The sequence below is a fragment of the Podarcis muralis genome, chromosome 16 (genome assembly GCF_964188315.1).
Source record: "Podarcis muralis chromosome 16, rPodMur119.hap1.1, whole genome shotgun sequence".
Taxonomy (NCBI): domain Eukaryota; kingdom Metazoa; phylum Chordata; class Lepidosauria; order Squamata; family Lacertidae; genus Podarcis; species Podarcis muralis.
In genome coordinates this window covers 39,686,216-39,700,489 of record NC_135670.1, presented here as the reverse complement: position 1 = coordinate 39,700,489, position 14,274 = coordinate 39,686,216, and the positions used below count along the sequence as shown (strand labels likewise).

Below are 14,274 nucleotides of genomic sequence, written 5' to 3'. Positions count from 1 at the left end.
GGCACTGGCAACGCCACAGTCTGCTGCTGCGGTAGATGCCCTTTGCAGTCAAAGGGTTTGAGGAGGTGCTTGATCTTCTAGCATTCTTAAAAGATGTGACTCTTTGAAGCCCAAAGAGTCCCCTTAGTCACCAAAGAAGCATTTTGCAAAAGCAGCGATTGAGGCGGCAGGAATGTGTGTGTGATCGTGCATGTGTGTTTCTACTAGAGTTGTGCTTCCTTTTCTTTCTTTCCCTTTTTCAATAAAGGGATTTTTGTGTAGAGTAAAGTAAACTGGTATGACAGCCACATCCTCCAGCTTTCTTGTCACCTTCCAGTGATTCACTTCCAGCTGCTCCTCCTACGCATGTCTGATTCAGCTTTTGATTTCTCTCTTTTGACAACTTTAAAGGTAAAGCAGCTGCTAAAGTCTCTTCTTGAGCTGGAGGGGAAGCAGGATGTTCTTTGAGGAACCTCCCCATTCTGTTTAATAGAGCCTGCTGTGGCCTTCCCCACAGGGTCAGCCAGGAGGTTGCTGAAATCCTAGTTAAGGTTCCTGGGCCTTTTGATCATGCTGTGAGTTCTGTAGACGCTAACTGGCATCCTGAAGGTGCTGTTGGACTCCCAACAGATGCCATGCTCCAGGAGTTGCCCTCAGAGGCTAGAGTTTCAGTCCCAGGAGGTAAGGCATAGCATTTACCCAAGAAAGTAGGGTTCAAGCTGCAGCATAGTCTCAACAAGCCAAATCCAAGCACAGGGAACCAGTCTAAATCCAAAACATCCAGAGGCTAGGTCAGGCTACAGTCTAAGGCAACTTTTCTTAACCTTGGGTTCCCAGATGTTTTTGAACTTCAATTCCCATCATCCCTGGCCACTGGCATCCAACTGGCATCCAACAGCACCTGAGGACTCATAGTTGAAAAGGGCTAGTCTAAGGTCAATAGCACAGACTGCTCAGGCAAGGGGAAAAACAGCAATGCAGGGGACTCTGGAACCAGACACCAGAGACCTGTATTGTTTCCAACAGCTGCAGAGCTCAAGAGGGAGACCTCGTATAGTGTGGCCTCTTAGACCACACACTAACTGCATCTGCTGGTAGTAAATAAGTACCAGGGATTGTGTACTCACAAGTAGATCCTATTAATTAGAAGCCACGTGACAACTCTGTGTCCATGGATGCAGGCTATGTCATCTCTTTTCAACCTGGACCTGGACCTTTTGGTGCCAGGGTTCTCAAGCACAGAGGATTGGTTCCATGGCCTCCTAACAACTCCAGGGCTTCTTCAACAGGCCTCCTACCAGTGGGCCCCTCAAGAATATACCAAATGTTGGTTCCAGGAGACCATGGCTTCTCCCCAAGGTCCACGACCTGTGGAGTGTCTGGTGTGTCCTCAAAGAACTTAGCATTTGGCACCTGGTCAGGGCTAGGCACAACTGCAGACCCAACCAGCACAGGCAATGGAACCTAGATATGGGTGTGTTTTGCCAGCTGTGCTTTTCTCTTCCGGTGGTCAAAGTAGATTTGTGCAGGGTGCGAGCAAGTTCCAGCTTTTGCAGACACTCTCCTCTTGGGTGGCCACTCCCATTAAATCCATCAGCACCTAGAAAGTGCATCAAGGATGAGAAGATTAGACTCATGTTGCTTTTGGCAGCAGGAGAGAGAGATCTCCTCCTTCCTTTCTCAGCACCTTGTGCACTCTACTCCTTTCTCCCTAACCTTCTTATTTGTGACATCTTTCATCTTGGGGGAAGGGCTGTGGCTCACAGTTGGGTATCTCTTCTGCATGCAGAAGGTCCCAGGTTCAATCTTTGGCATCTCCAAGTAGGGCTTAGGGAAACCCCGTCTGAAATCTTGGTCTACACTGGCAGCACTTCTTCCAGTACTGAGATAGGTGGACCAATAGTCTTGACTCAGTATAAAGCGGCTTCCCAAGTTTCTGTGTCCCAGTTTATATCTAGCGTTGCCTTCTAGACCATCAGTTTGGTTGGTTCATTTCTTTCTTATAAACAAGTTTCTGCCCCTTGTGTCAGCAAGGGGAAAGTATGGGGAAATCTCCACACCCTCCTCCCTCTCCATTCTTGCCTTCCTCTTAACATTGCTGCAGCACATCTAAATGGCAAATCTTGAAAAAGAATAGACCATGTAGATGAAACACTTCCAGTAGTAACTTGCATGTTGTATACAGTGGTGCCTCGCAAGACGAAAATACCGTATTTTTCGCACTATAGGACACACTTTTCCCCCTCCAAAAATGAAGGGGAAATGTGTGTGCGTCCTATGGTGCGAATGCAGGCTTTCGCTGAAGCCTGGAGAGCGAGAGGGGTCGGTGCGCACCAACCCCTCTCGCTCTCCAGGCTTCAGGAGAGCCCCACCGCCAGCCCCACAAGCTCGGGGGACAGCGGGGAGGCGGAACGCCGCCATCCCGCTGTCCCCCGACTTGGCTAGAAGGCTGGCGGGGGGGAGAAGCCTGCTCCTCCCCATCGCCAGCCCCGCAAACTCGGGAGACAGCGGGAGAGGCGCAGCGCACCCTTCCCGCTGTCCCCCGACTTGGCTAGAAGGCTGGCGGGGGGGAGAAGCCTGCTCCTCCCCGTCGCCAGCCCCGCAAACCCGGGAGACAGCGGGAGAGGTGCAGCCGCCATCCCGCTGTCTCCCGACATGGTTTGGAGGCTGGTGGAGGGCTTCCTCCTCCCCCAGCCCCGCAAGCTCCCAGAGTGATGCCAAAGCTGCGCGCAGCTTCGGCATGGCTCTGGGTCCCGTTCTGGGGGAGGGGGAAGCTCAGGCTTCCCCAGCCCCGCGCCTGGCGGGGGGGAAAAATAATTTCCCCCCCTTTATTTCTCCCCCCCCCCCAAATCTAGGTGCGTCCTATGGACCGGTGCGTCCTATAGTGCGAAAAATACGGTAATCCGTTCCGCAAGTCTCTTCGTCTAGGGGTTTTTCGTTTGGGAAGCAACCCGATTAGCGCGTTTAGCGGTTTAGCGGCTTAGCGGCTATTAAAGGCTTAGCGGCTTAGCGGCTAAAAGGCGATTAGCGGCTTACAAAAAGGGGGGGGAGGGGAAAAAACCGCAAGACTCGCAAGCCCATAGGGAAATTCGTCTTGCGAAGCAACTCAAAAACGGAAAACCCTTTCGTCTAGCGGGTTTTTCGACTTGCGGGGCACCACTGTAAATTGTTGTTGCGGAATGCTTATGGGAAGAGTATTAATTGTGGAATGCGACATGGCCATATATGTTCTCCCCATTGTGAGTGAAAGAATCCAGCTCCTTTCGTAGAAAGTTGGCTCTTAAATGGAAAGCTGGCAGTGCCACATATTCCTCCCCAGCCCTTGCATAAAATACTTTCCACTGTTGCTTCCTTGCCACACAGATGGTTTAACAATAGTGTGTGTGTGCAAGCATATTGTTTGGAATGGCTCGGCACTTCACTTATGTTATGTGTTGGCACATTAGACCTGGATTTCTACCTTGTTTAGGACATAGGTTTATCGGAACAATTGCCACAAAGAAGTGGGTGGGTGGGTGTGTGCTTTAATTGCGTTTCCTGCATTGCAGGGGGTTGTACTAGATGATCCTTTGGGTCCCTTCCAATTCTACAATTCAGTGAGTCTAAGAAGAGACATTAAGGTGGAGGGGACAGCCGATGGAAATACTCAGGGCGGCACCCTGAGTTGGGGAGGGCACAGGGTGCACGAGGGGGAGGAGAACCAGGAAAGCCCCATTGCGCAAATGAAAATCCTTGCACTGATGGGACGTGTTTGTTGGAGGCCGCCCAATGTTTGTGTCATCTTTATAGATGGAACAGCTCTCTGTATGGAAATGTTTTTAATTGTTTTCACCCTTTTCCTGGGTTATTGTTGTAGCTGCTTTATTTGTTTTATAATTGTTTATTTTACTGTTGTAACCCACTGTGGGACGCTATGGTTTGGAGTGGGCAAGAAATCTAAATAAATAAAAGATTCTACTCTGGCTTTATTGTTTTATTTATAAGCCACCCTGAAAATATATGTTTTTTTATTGGCGGAAGGCATATAAATAACTTAAAAACATAAAATAAAACGATTGCCTTATAATTGCATTCAGTCATAAAAAAAACCTGTAACAATATGAAGGATTGGGGGGGGGGGGAGTTTCCTTTTTCTCCTTTCCTTTTAGCTCTCCCTGCCTTGGTGTGTGTCTGGCATCCCTGGAGTGTCACCCAGGTGCTCAGTGGTTTTGGCTTCCCTTTTCTCCATTTCTCAGCAGCAGCAGCAGCAACAGCAGCAGCAGCAGCAGCAGCAGCAGCAACAGATGCCCCGTAGCAGCCAAGACGAGAAAGATGAAAAAGAAAAGGAGAAAGACACAGAGAAGGAGGAAGAGAAGCCAGAAGCAGAAAACGACAAAGAGGAACTGACAAAGTAAGTCTGACCACTTCTCTTCCCTTCCAGCAACCCAAGAGCCAGCACGACAGCACCTGCTTACCGGCTCCCTCTTCCTGCCTCCAAGGTGCAAGGCAGAAGCGCTCCCTTCCCCAGACATTGGCTCAAGGCCTAGTCCCAGATGGCACACAATATAGTGAAAATGGAAAATGAAAGCATTAGGGGAAAGGTGAAGCACAGTTTTCCGAAACAAAATACTAAACTTGTTTCACATATTCCCTGACCTACATATGAAGCTTTCTTGTAATCTGTCAGAGAATTGGTTTGTCTGGAGTGTACCAATATGGCGGCAGTTCTCCAGGTCCCGGTATTGGCTACTCTGAGACTACTTTATTCCATTTTCCTGATGTTTCCTCACCTGGTAATTCCCACCTTTTATGTGATCTTTCACACATCATAAAAGCCGCTTCTGGAAATCTAGCCGAATCTGATGGAGGTTTAGTGCTCATTTCTGTTTTAATTGCTTAACCCTGTTAGCCCAGAAAATTGCTGGAGTTTCACACTGTGATTTTCCCGTGGTTTTCGTGGGTCATGCCTATGTTGAAATTTGGGGCGGTATTCTGGCATCCAGTTCTTTTCTGTTGTTTCTATGGGGGGATCATGAGGGAACAGAAGGAAGCATACTCATAAATAGTGGTGGCATGTCCATTGACAGATGCTATTGTGCTGCACCACACCCAGTGGTGTAAATGATACTTGGCGTGTCGTGGCAGCATACGGATCGGAAAGCCACAGATCCATAACAAAACGGGTAATGCAGTGTAAAATGAATGTTGGAAACAGGGACAGAAGCACTAGCATTGTAACCAGGAAGACTACTACAGCAAACCCCACATCCAAATGCACTCTGACTGGCAGCAACTCTCCGAGTCCTGGAATCGCTATCCAATATCTTTATCTGATTGAAATTGCTAGGCACTCACTGCAGAGACACTAAACAAAGGAAGCATATCCCAACACAACACACACAGTGATAAGGAGCAGATTGGGATGGTGGGGGAATAGATGAACTGCTATAACATTGACATGATAAAGACAATTTCTAACACAAATGTAACAGTGGAGAACCAAATAGAAATAGGAATTCATGCAAATTAGTGAAGTGCTCCATATTTTTTTAGACAGTACACCGCTTAGTTACATTTGAAATAGAAAGCAATATATAAATGTAAAAGGTGTGTGCAGACACACAGCTGCACAGTGTTGAATGGCTGCCAGTGAGTTTCAAGGAAACTCTCAGGGGAAGCTTTTTTATGCTGTTAACAAAAAGTGCTTGAAACGTATTTTCTACTGCAGCACACTTGAGCTGTTGTGGGCTTCCCAGAGGCGTGCGTTGGCTGCAGTATGAAACAAGATAGTGGTCTGGCCCTCCAGATTATTTAGACTACAACTCACATCAGCCTTGACTATTGGCTGCTCTGCAACATCCGGAGGGCCAAAGGTCCCCTACCTCGGGTCCAGAGGGACCTTTTGTGGTGATCCAGCAGGATTGTTTTTGTGTCTTCCCCAGTGTCATTTGCACAAAACTTTACAGGGTGCATCTATGCCACTTCCTTTTGCCCTTGTGTACTGTTGCATCTTGGAGTGTTGCTGCAACAGTGCTACTTGGGTGTCTGTCCCACTACATTGCAGGAACATGCTGGTGCAGGGACTGTTGTGCAGCAGAGCATTGCCATAGAGACTTGGCATGTCCTCCGGTTAACAGGGAAGTGAAATGAGCACCACTTGACTTCTGTGGATGATTTGGCATACGTTTGCTTACTTTCTTTAATGGGGCTTAATCCTTGGCTTGAAGGAGCATCTGGCTTTGTGGCATCCGGGCTTCGTGATGCGTTTCTCAGCTGATCCCTTTTGGGAAGATAAACGAGGAGACAGAGCCAAGATGATTTGGCTGCCCTGGTCTTCAACCTGTCTCTGTTAGGTCCCTCAACAGCTGTGGCTGAGAAACTGCAGCCCTCTGCAAGGCAGAGAGAAGAAAGTGGGGAAAGTGCCTCTCTTGCAAGAGGGAGAGGCAAGGGAAATCAGTACCACAGGTTGATGGTGATAGTTTTCTTCTGTTCCCCCCACTCCGGCTCGCACAGGGAGAAGAACGAGGATACATCTGGCGAGGACAATGACGAGAAAGAAGCCGTTGCTTCTAAAGGGCGCAAAACCGCCAACAGCCAGGGCCGGCGCAAGGGCCGCATCACCCGCTCCATGGCCAGCGAAGCCAACAGTGAGGAAGTGGTTGCTCCCCAGCAGAATGCAGAACTGGGTATGGAGCAGCTACCTCTGTGGCATGGAGGGAGGAGGTGGCATCTGGGTAGGCAAAGTGAAGCATGCAACTGATAGGCAGGAGACCAGTAGCAAAGGGTGGGGGGGGAGACTCATATAGTTAGTTACTATTGATTATATTATTTAGCGTATTAATGGCTTGCTTGTTTTTGTTTGTTTGTTTGTTTGTCCACTCATTCAATTTATATATACCACCCTTCCTCCAGAAGCATACACAACACATGCACACCAGTATAAGGAAGGATGCCAGCAGGGACTGAAACTTTGCCAGCTCTGTCTGTCTGTCTGTCTGTCTGATCTTTTTGATTTATATAGTGCTTTTTATCATAAGATATTGGGGCAGTTCACAGAATAAAATACAGGATGAAAACATGAAAATAAATAGAATAAAACAGCAAAACAATAACCCCCCCTTCCCACAAACACATTTAAAAGGCGTAGAATATTAATCATCCAAAGACCTGGTTGAAGACGAACGTGGAGAAGCCAGTGGAGATACCAGTGCACAATCGGGAGCCTTGCATATTGAAGCACTCCCAACTGTTTGTTGCAAGGGAGGCTTGCCGTCACCATCAGTCAGCTAAGAGGTGCTGGCTTAAATAAATTGAACCTGTGACCTTCTGGATGCCAAACACATGCTCTACCACTGAGCTATATCCCCTCACTTCATGTTCTGCTTGCAAGGGCCCACAGGCATTTGTGGCTGGCTGTTCTTAGGTGGTGTTACTGCCATGCCCACTTCTGTTTTTTCTCTTCTAGTTTGGAATTATCTCCAGAGTTGTGCTGAGAATGAGCATCTGCAACTGCTTGTCCACCTTTATTTTGTCTTTAGTAATTGCATGGGTGTTTTAGGGAGCGGGGGTTAATTTCTTCTCACAACTTGGGGTTGAACAAAAATGAGATTCTTTGGGGTTAAAGGTAAAGGTACCCCTGCCCATACGGGCCAGTCTTGACAGACTCTAGGGTTGTGCGCCCATCTCACTTAAGAGGCCGGGGGCCAGCGCTGTCCGGAGACACTTCCGGGTCACGTGGCCAGCGTGACATCGCTGCTCTGGCGAGCCAGAGCCGCACACGGAAACGCCGTTTACCTTCCCGCTAGTAAGCGGTCCCTATTTATCTATTTGCACCCGGGAGTGCTTTCGAACTGCTAGGTTGGCAGGCGCTGGGACCAAACAATGGGAGCGCACCCCGCCGCGGGGATTCGAACTGCTGACCTTTCGATCGGCAAGCCCTAGGCGCTGAGGCTTTTACCCACAGCGCCACCCGTGTCCCATATCTTTGGGGTTAGGATCATCTTATAATGCAGTTTTCTTCTTCTGCTCACTTGCATCTTGGTATGCAAACTTTAGAAGAGTTTCCCCTCTCAACCACTTGAGGGCCTTGGAATACTGAGAAATCTCATCCAGGGAAAAGGGCCTGTGTGTATTCCTGGGCTGGAATATATACCAACCAAGGTTGTAGCTTTAATTGAGTTTAACTGGTAGATTAATCAACCCAAACACTAGTTGATTAAGCAATTGGAAAGGCAGTTTTAGAAGTGTATAAAATGTATGGATGCTGTAGAGAAAGTAGACATAGTACAGTGGTACCTTGGGTTAAGTACAGTGGTGCCCCACAAGACGAATGCCTCGCAAGACGGAAAACCCGCTAGACGAAAGGGTTTTCCGTTTTGGAGGTGCTTCGCAAGACGAATTTCACTATGGGCTTACTTCGCAAGACGAAAATGTCTTGCGAGTCTTGCCATCCCCCCCCCCCGCTTTTTCTCCCCTTTTTCTAAGCCGCTAATAGCCTTTTAGCAGCTCAGCCGCTAAGCCTTTAATAGCCGCTAAGCCGCTAAACCGCTAATAGCGCTAAGCCGCTAGCCGCTAATGGGGTTGCTTCGCAAGACGAAAAAACCGCTAGACGAAGAGAATCGCGGAACGGATTATTTTCGTCTTGCGAGGCACCACTGTACTTAATTCGTTCCGGACGTCCATTCTTAACCTGAAACAACTGTTCTTAACCTGAAGCATCACTTTAGCTAATGGGGCCTCCCGCTGCTGTTGCACTGCTGGAGCACAATTTCTGTTCTCATCCTGAAGCAAAGTTCTTAACCCGAGGTACTATTTCTGGAGTCTGTAACCTGAAGCATATGTAACCCGAGGTACCACTGTACAGTGAAGATGCTCATTTTGAGGTTTTGGTCATTTGTGTTGAACTGACCAGTTGATACTGATCAAAGGCAGTTAGAAAGGGCTTTAAAGGTCTAAACCGGCACTTCTTTGAATTGCCCTTGGAAATGAATAGGCCGCTAGTGCAGTTGGCGCAAAAGGAGGAGAGACCATTTTCTCTCATTCTCACACTCACACACATCCTTTAACAGACAGCCGCTGGGAGGGTTTAGTCCTCCCTAGTGGAACATGCCACTGAGAACGGTCACAGGCAAGGCTTTCCTCCTGCACCTGCGTCAAGGTCAGTTGTCCCGAAGGACAGGTGATGCCAGCAGAAATTGCAGCTAAAGGAAAACATGACCTGTGGAGCTCCCTCTCCTTAGCAACATCAGCCTTAGAGGTAGTCTGCAAGGTTCGAGAGACACCTCTAGCAGGAGGAGGCAGCCATCTTCTGAGGGGGTAGAGTGGATAGTTTCTTCGTATTGCAGAGCTGGGGTACCATTTTCAAATACTCCTCCAAAGAAAAATAAAAATAAATGAAAGATAGTGGGGAAAAGGCTGAGTGCTATTTAAAAACCACTTCACAGTTCCATAGCCTCTAGGCATGTCTGTTTGTAATGTGACCTACCCTTTGGTGATCACTCGTAGCCAAGTGAGATGGTCTTCCATGAACATGGTCGATGGTGTGTCCGTAAGTGACTGTGGAGGCCAATTCTAGATCCACACATCCTTCCACAGTGGGGACATTGGTTTCCAGGCAGGAGTTGATCATGGTGAGGGTTTGCCAAACGTGCTTTCCTCTTAGCACGTTTCTCCCTTTCTTCCTGAGTTCATGCTTCTTCAAAGTCCATGACACCTTTGGTAGCAGCTATTCTCCAATTGGAGCACTCACAGTTTCTCAATCATCTGTGCTTATACTGCATTTTTAAAGATTTGCCTTGAGAGCATCTTTAAACCTCTTTTACTGTCCACTAGTATTTCGCTTTCCATTCTTAAGCTGAATACAGTAGCTGCTTTGGAAGACAATAATCAGGCATCCGAACCACATGACCAGTCCAACAAAGTTGATGTTGAAGAATCATTGCTTCAACACTGGTGATCTTTGCTTTTTCAGTACACTGATATTTTGTTCGCCTGTCTTCCCAAGTGATGTGTAACTGTTTGTAATGTGACCTACATGGGGATGCTCTCAAGTATTAAATCAGGGTGTGGGGGACCTCAAGTCCATTGGTCTCGTTGGCCTCCCCTCCACAGTCTGTTTTAACTAAGCAATGGCCTGCCAGTTACCTGAAGCTGATGTCAGGTTTGGGCAGGTAAGAAAGTGGCTGGACTGGAGCACAAGGAGCTTCTGAGGTGCCACTGATCAGTTAGGTTCTTACATTTTTATGACCTCGTAAAAGTTTCTGAAAGCACGGGTAGAAAAAGAAAAGAGCAAGATATGAGCTGGAAAGACCCTGAATTCAACTTTGTCTCAGCGACAGACAACTTTAGGCAAGCATCCATGGCTGTAATCTAATCATACTGCCCCAATGAGCCTGCTTTGCAGGGGTTTTGTAATGATTTCTGAGCTAGATTTCTGAGTAGAAGAGCATCTCCTGGCAATGCCAGTTCCTTGGATAACTTTCATCCTTTCACCCTCTTCCCAACGTGCTTATCGCATATGAGCTTGTCTCATTATGGGGAATCAGTTTTGCAAAGGGTTAAACTACCTTGTTGACATGCAAGGGGAGCCAGCTGCAACCCCATCCCTCCAGCTGTGAAGGCCAGCCCCTCCTCTGCCTCCCAAGCCCTTGACTCTGAACAAGACATGGGCCTTGGGAATTGTGATTTTCCTCTTGCCTGTCTCTTGCTAGCTTTCTATATTTTTGTTTAAGTCTTTCTAGGACTGTTGCAACTTTTCTTTCTGCAGAGGCTTTTAAATGAGCCTCTAAGGCTATTTTTTCTTTCCATAAAGGAGGCTGTCCAAACATCTTTCACTGTGATCAAAATAACATTTTCTCTTAGTTTAGAGCAGAGCTCAGCATGTTATCTTGCCTGGGCCGGATTGGTCCTGGGGAGATTCCTCTGTGGGCCGGATCGCGGGAAGATTTGAAGCAAACAGCTCTCACACACAAAATCTCAAAGCTGCCCTTGTCCACTCTGTTTCAGTATGGAAAGCTGAGATAGGAAGTAGAAATCATGAAATAAAAATTTAAAGTCTGAAAATTAGGAGTCCTCCTGCACCTTCCGGTTCAGCCCCCAGCCAATACCTCTGCTTTGACTGCGGTTCCACAGAGGGCAAACCCACAGAATGTTGGGCCATTGCAAGGATGGCAACTGCACCCAGCAGTGGCTGGTGCTCCTTGAGACTTGTAGGATAGAAGACGGAGATCATTAGTGGGTGGAGCCAATGCCCTCTGTAATGTAAATGCTGTCCCAGAACAGCTTAAAAACAAACAGCAAAACCATTTGTAAGAAAGACAATTATAATAAAAATAAAGTTATTATAATAAATTATAAAAAAATAAAACTGATTTTCCAGACTATTTAAAAAATATTATAGTATGATGAAATCTCGGGATTTGAGCTATGAGCAACAGAAGTCATTAATTATAATATTGTGGTTATGATTTGATAGATAGAAGATAGGGTGCAGCAGAAGGGGAGAAAAAACTCCATGGAAGAGGAGTGGGAAGTCGACAAAAATAAGAGAAAAGATGAAATTGTGTTATGACCGCATATGGTAAAAATGTTGAAACTTAATAAAATATAATTGGGGAGAAAATCTAATAAAACTGAAGATGGGCTCCAGAGGTGAAAACAAGAACAAGAGATCAGCCACTCAAATTCATTGATTCCAGGAGGACAAATGCCCGCCAAAATCAAAACTTAAAGTAGGAGTGAAAGGGTCACATGGACTTTCCAAGGTAGGACCTTCGTTAATCCAGGTGTGGCTCCTGAGAATGCCAACTCCTGTATCCCTTCCAGTTACTGCCGTTGGTATTCAAAGATGTCAAAAAGAGCGGGCAGGCTCGTTTGTCAGTGGAAATGCTGTGTTCTCTTTTGGCCTCAGAATCTAAAAATAAAGGAATGGCGCTGACTATAACCAGCCCCCCCCCCCATTCCTTCCACAAAGCTTGGCTACGTCTGAACATCCTGATTTTCATTGCTTTGGGCCTGGTTTTGAGAAAACCGAGTTTGGGTGGGAAGTGTGATTTGTCACACTTCCATGTTCCATTCTAGTACTACATCTGTAAATACCATGTCTGTTTCCCAGTATTTTACCAACTTCGATGCCTTGGCATCCCTCCAGCTTAGGCACACACTCAGCAGCTGACCCAAGGTAGTGCGGGGAGCCTAACCTGCCCCTCGCCTGCCACCTTTCCCTTGTAACCCCCTCGCCACAGCTGCAATGCTGGGAAAGCCATTGGTTCAAAAATTCCACAATTCAAGAATTCAAGAACTGGAAGTGAGAAGTAGGTGAACTGAGTCAGGTCATTGAGCTGTCTTGCTTAGTATTGTCTACTCTGACTGGCAACAGCTCTAGATTGTCTCCAGCAGTGGTTTTTCCCAGCTCTGCTGCTTGCTACCTGAGACCTGAGACCTCCTAGATGCAAAATGGGTGTTCTGCCCCTGAGCTGTGGGGCAGGAAGAGAAATTGAGTTATGTTCTATTCCCCCACCATTTGCTACAGCCAGTTCTGGTTTGTTTTTCAGCCTCTCTGGAGATGAATGAAAGTTCTCGTTGGACAGAGGAGGAGATGGAAACGGCTAAAAAAGGTGATACTTCTTTTGTTTTCTGTTTAAATGTCCCTTCTCTCCTGAATAAGTTTGCTTGGCATTAGATCTATTCAGTGTTTGCATAGTTGGTGCAATATGTTGTGGAATTGAAGATGCTTTTTGTGAGCAATTTGAAACATGCCCCTTGAGTCTGAGCAGCTTCTGTGCAGTAGCCCTGCTGTGTCCTGCTGGGCTGACACTGCAGCCAGAGGTGAGCAGCGCCAGGTGTATTCACTTGGGTTGCAAGAGGCAGGTCTGAGCCTCCTCAAGGATTTTATACGATCTCTCTCTTCTTTTTCTTCTTTGCTGAGATTCTAGTCTTTTGTTTCGTGGTGAATATATGGAAAGTGTGCAGGCAAGTAGCCTGTTGACTTGCTTAGTTAAGGGAAGACTGCTCTCACCTTCCAGTTCTGGTTACCTGTTCTAGTCAGTGAGTGAAAAGGCATTGGAAATGCTGGAGACATGCAAAAATTTAACAACAACAACAATTTATTTATACCATGTCCATCTGGCTGGGTTTCCCCAGCCACTCTGGGCAGCTTCCAACAAAATATTAAAAATACAATAAAACATGTTGATGATGCTGTGTACACAATAATCTGACCTCCAAGTTGGATTGTTGTAATGCATTCATTATTTGTGAGGCTACCCTTGAAAATGATTCAGAACATTTCAACTAGTACACAGTTAAGCTACCAGAATTCTGGCTGGTTTACCTAGATTTGAGGTTCCCAAACTGTGGTTCACAAGCTTCGTTCAGGTGGTCTGTGGTTTGCCCACATTAAATATCCAGATTGCATATGAAGAAGAGTGCTGGATAAGGCCAAAGACCTAATGAGTGCAGCTTCCTGTTTTCACCGTGGCCACCCAGGCGCCTCTGGGAAGCTCACAAGCAGGACCGGAGTCTGTTGCCGTCTCACTTGCAGTTCCCAGAAACTCCTATACAGAGCCGTACTTCCTCTGACAGTAGAGGCAGAACATTGCCATTGTGCCTAGTAGCGATTGATAGTCTTCTCCTCCACGAATTTGTCTCATTCTCTTTTAAAGCCATCCACCAAATCCCTGCAAAACTTGGTGCATTAATTTATTTGCGGAATTTCTTACCCATTCATCATTAATGCTGTAATCTCTCAGCAGCATACAGTCAGTAAAAGCCACAGCATATAACAAAATGCTGGAAAGGTCTGATATGCATTAATAATAATGCAGCACCAAAATCAATAAACAATCAATACATAGCCAGCAAAATCCAAGAAACAGGGCCAACAGAACACGTTTCAAGCAAAGACCAGGGTGCAAAGAAATAAGTCTTCCGTTAGCACCAAAAGCTCCTAAAGTGTTGGCGCCAGTTGTAACTGAGAGTTCAGGGAGTTCCACAGTTGGGCACTTATATTGGCAATGTCTTCTCTTATATCACTCCACCGCAGATTCTCAGCAAATGTGGCAGCAACATGAGGGCACCTCCACTCCATCTTAACATTCAGGCAGGTACATCTGGGACAGCTGCTCCACCAAGTTGTTTCTAGGTGTTAAATTGTATAGAGCTTAATCTGTCAGTACAAGCACGTTTGTAACACAGATTAATCAGTACAAAATGAGTCACTGTCAGCAGGATTTCACCCTGCTTGATACATAATTTTGCTTCCAGTTCAGAGTGCACAAGGTCTATTGCGGGACAGTTGCACAGTGGATTGTATCACAT

General features: G+C 46.8%; 1 protein-coding gene across 18 annotated transcripts in view; it reads left to right on the top strand.

Moving 5' to 3' along the window:
- NCOR2 (nuclear receptor corepressor 2) overlaps positions 1-14,274 on the top strand; it is a 355,660-nt gene that overhangs the window by 216,787 nt on the left and 124,599 nt on the right. For 14 of the 18 annotated variants that reach the window (XM_028709377.2, XM_028709372.2, XM_028709364.2 and 11 more), the window contains 3 exons: positions 4,215-4,369; positions 6,472-6,644; positions 12,510-12,572. In XM_028709377.2, coding sequence (XP_028565210.2) covers positions 4,215-4,369; positions 6,472-6,644; positions 12,510-12,572 — 391 coding nt within the window. The remainder of the gene's footprint in view (positions 1-4,214; positions 4,370-6,471; positions 6,645-12,509; positions 12,573-14,274) is intronic. The other 4 variants (XM_028709365.2, XM_077920871.1, XM_028709362.2 and 1 more) reach the window with 2 other exon arrangements.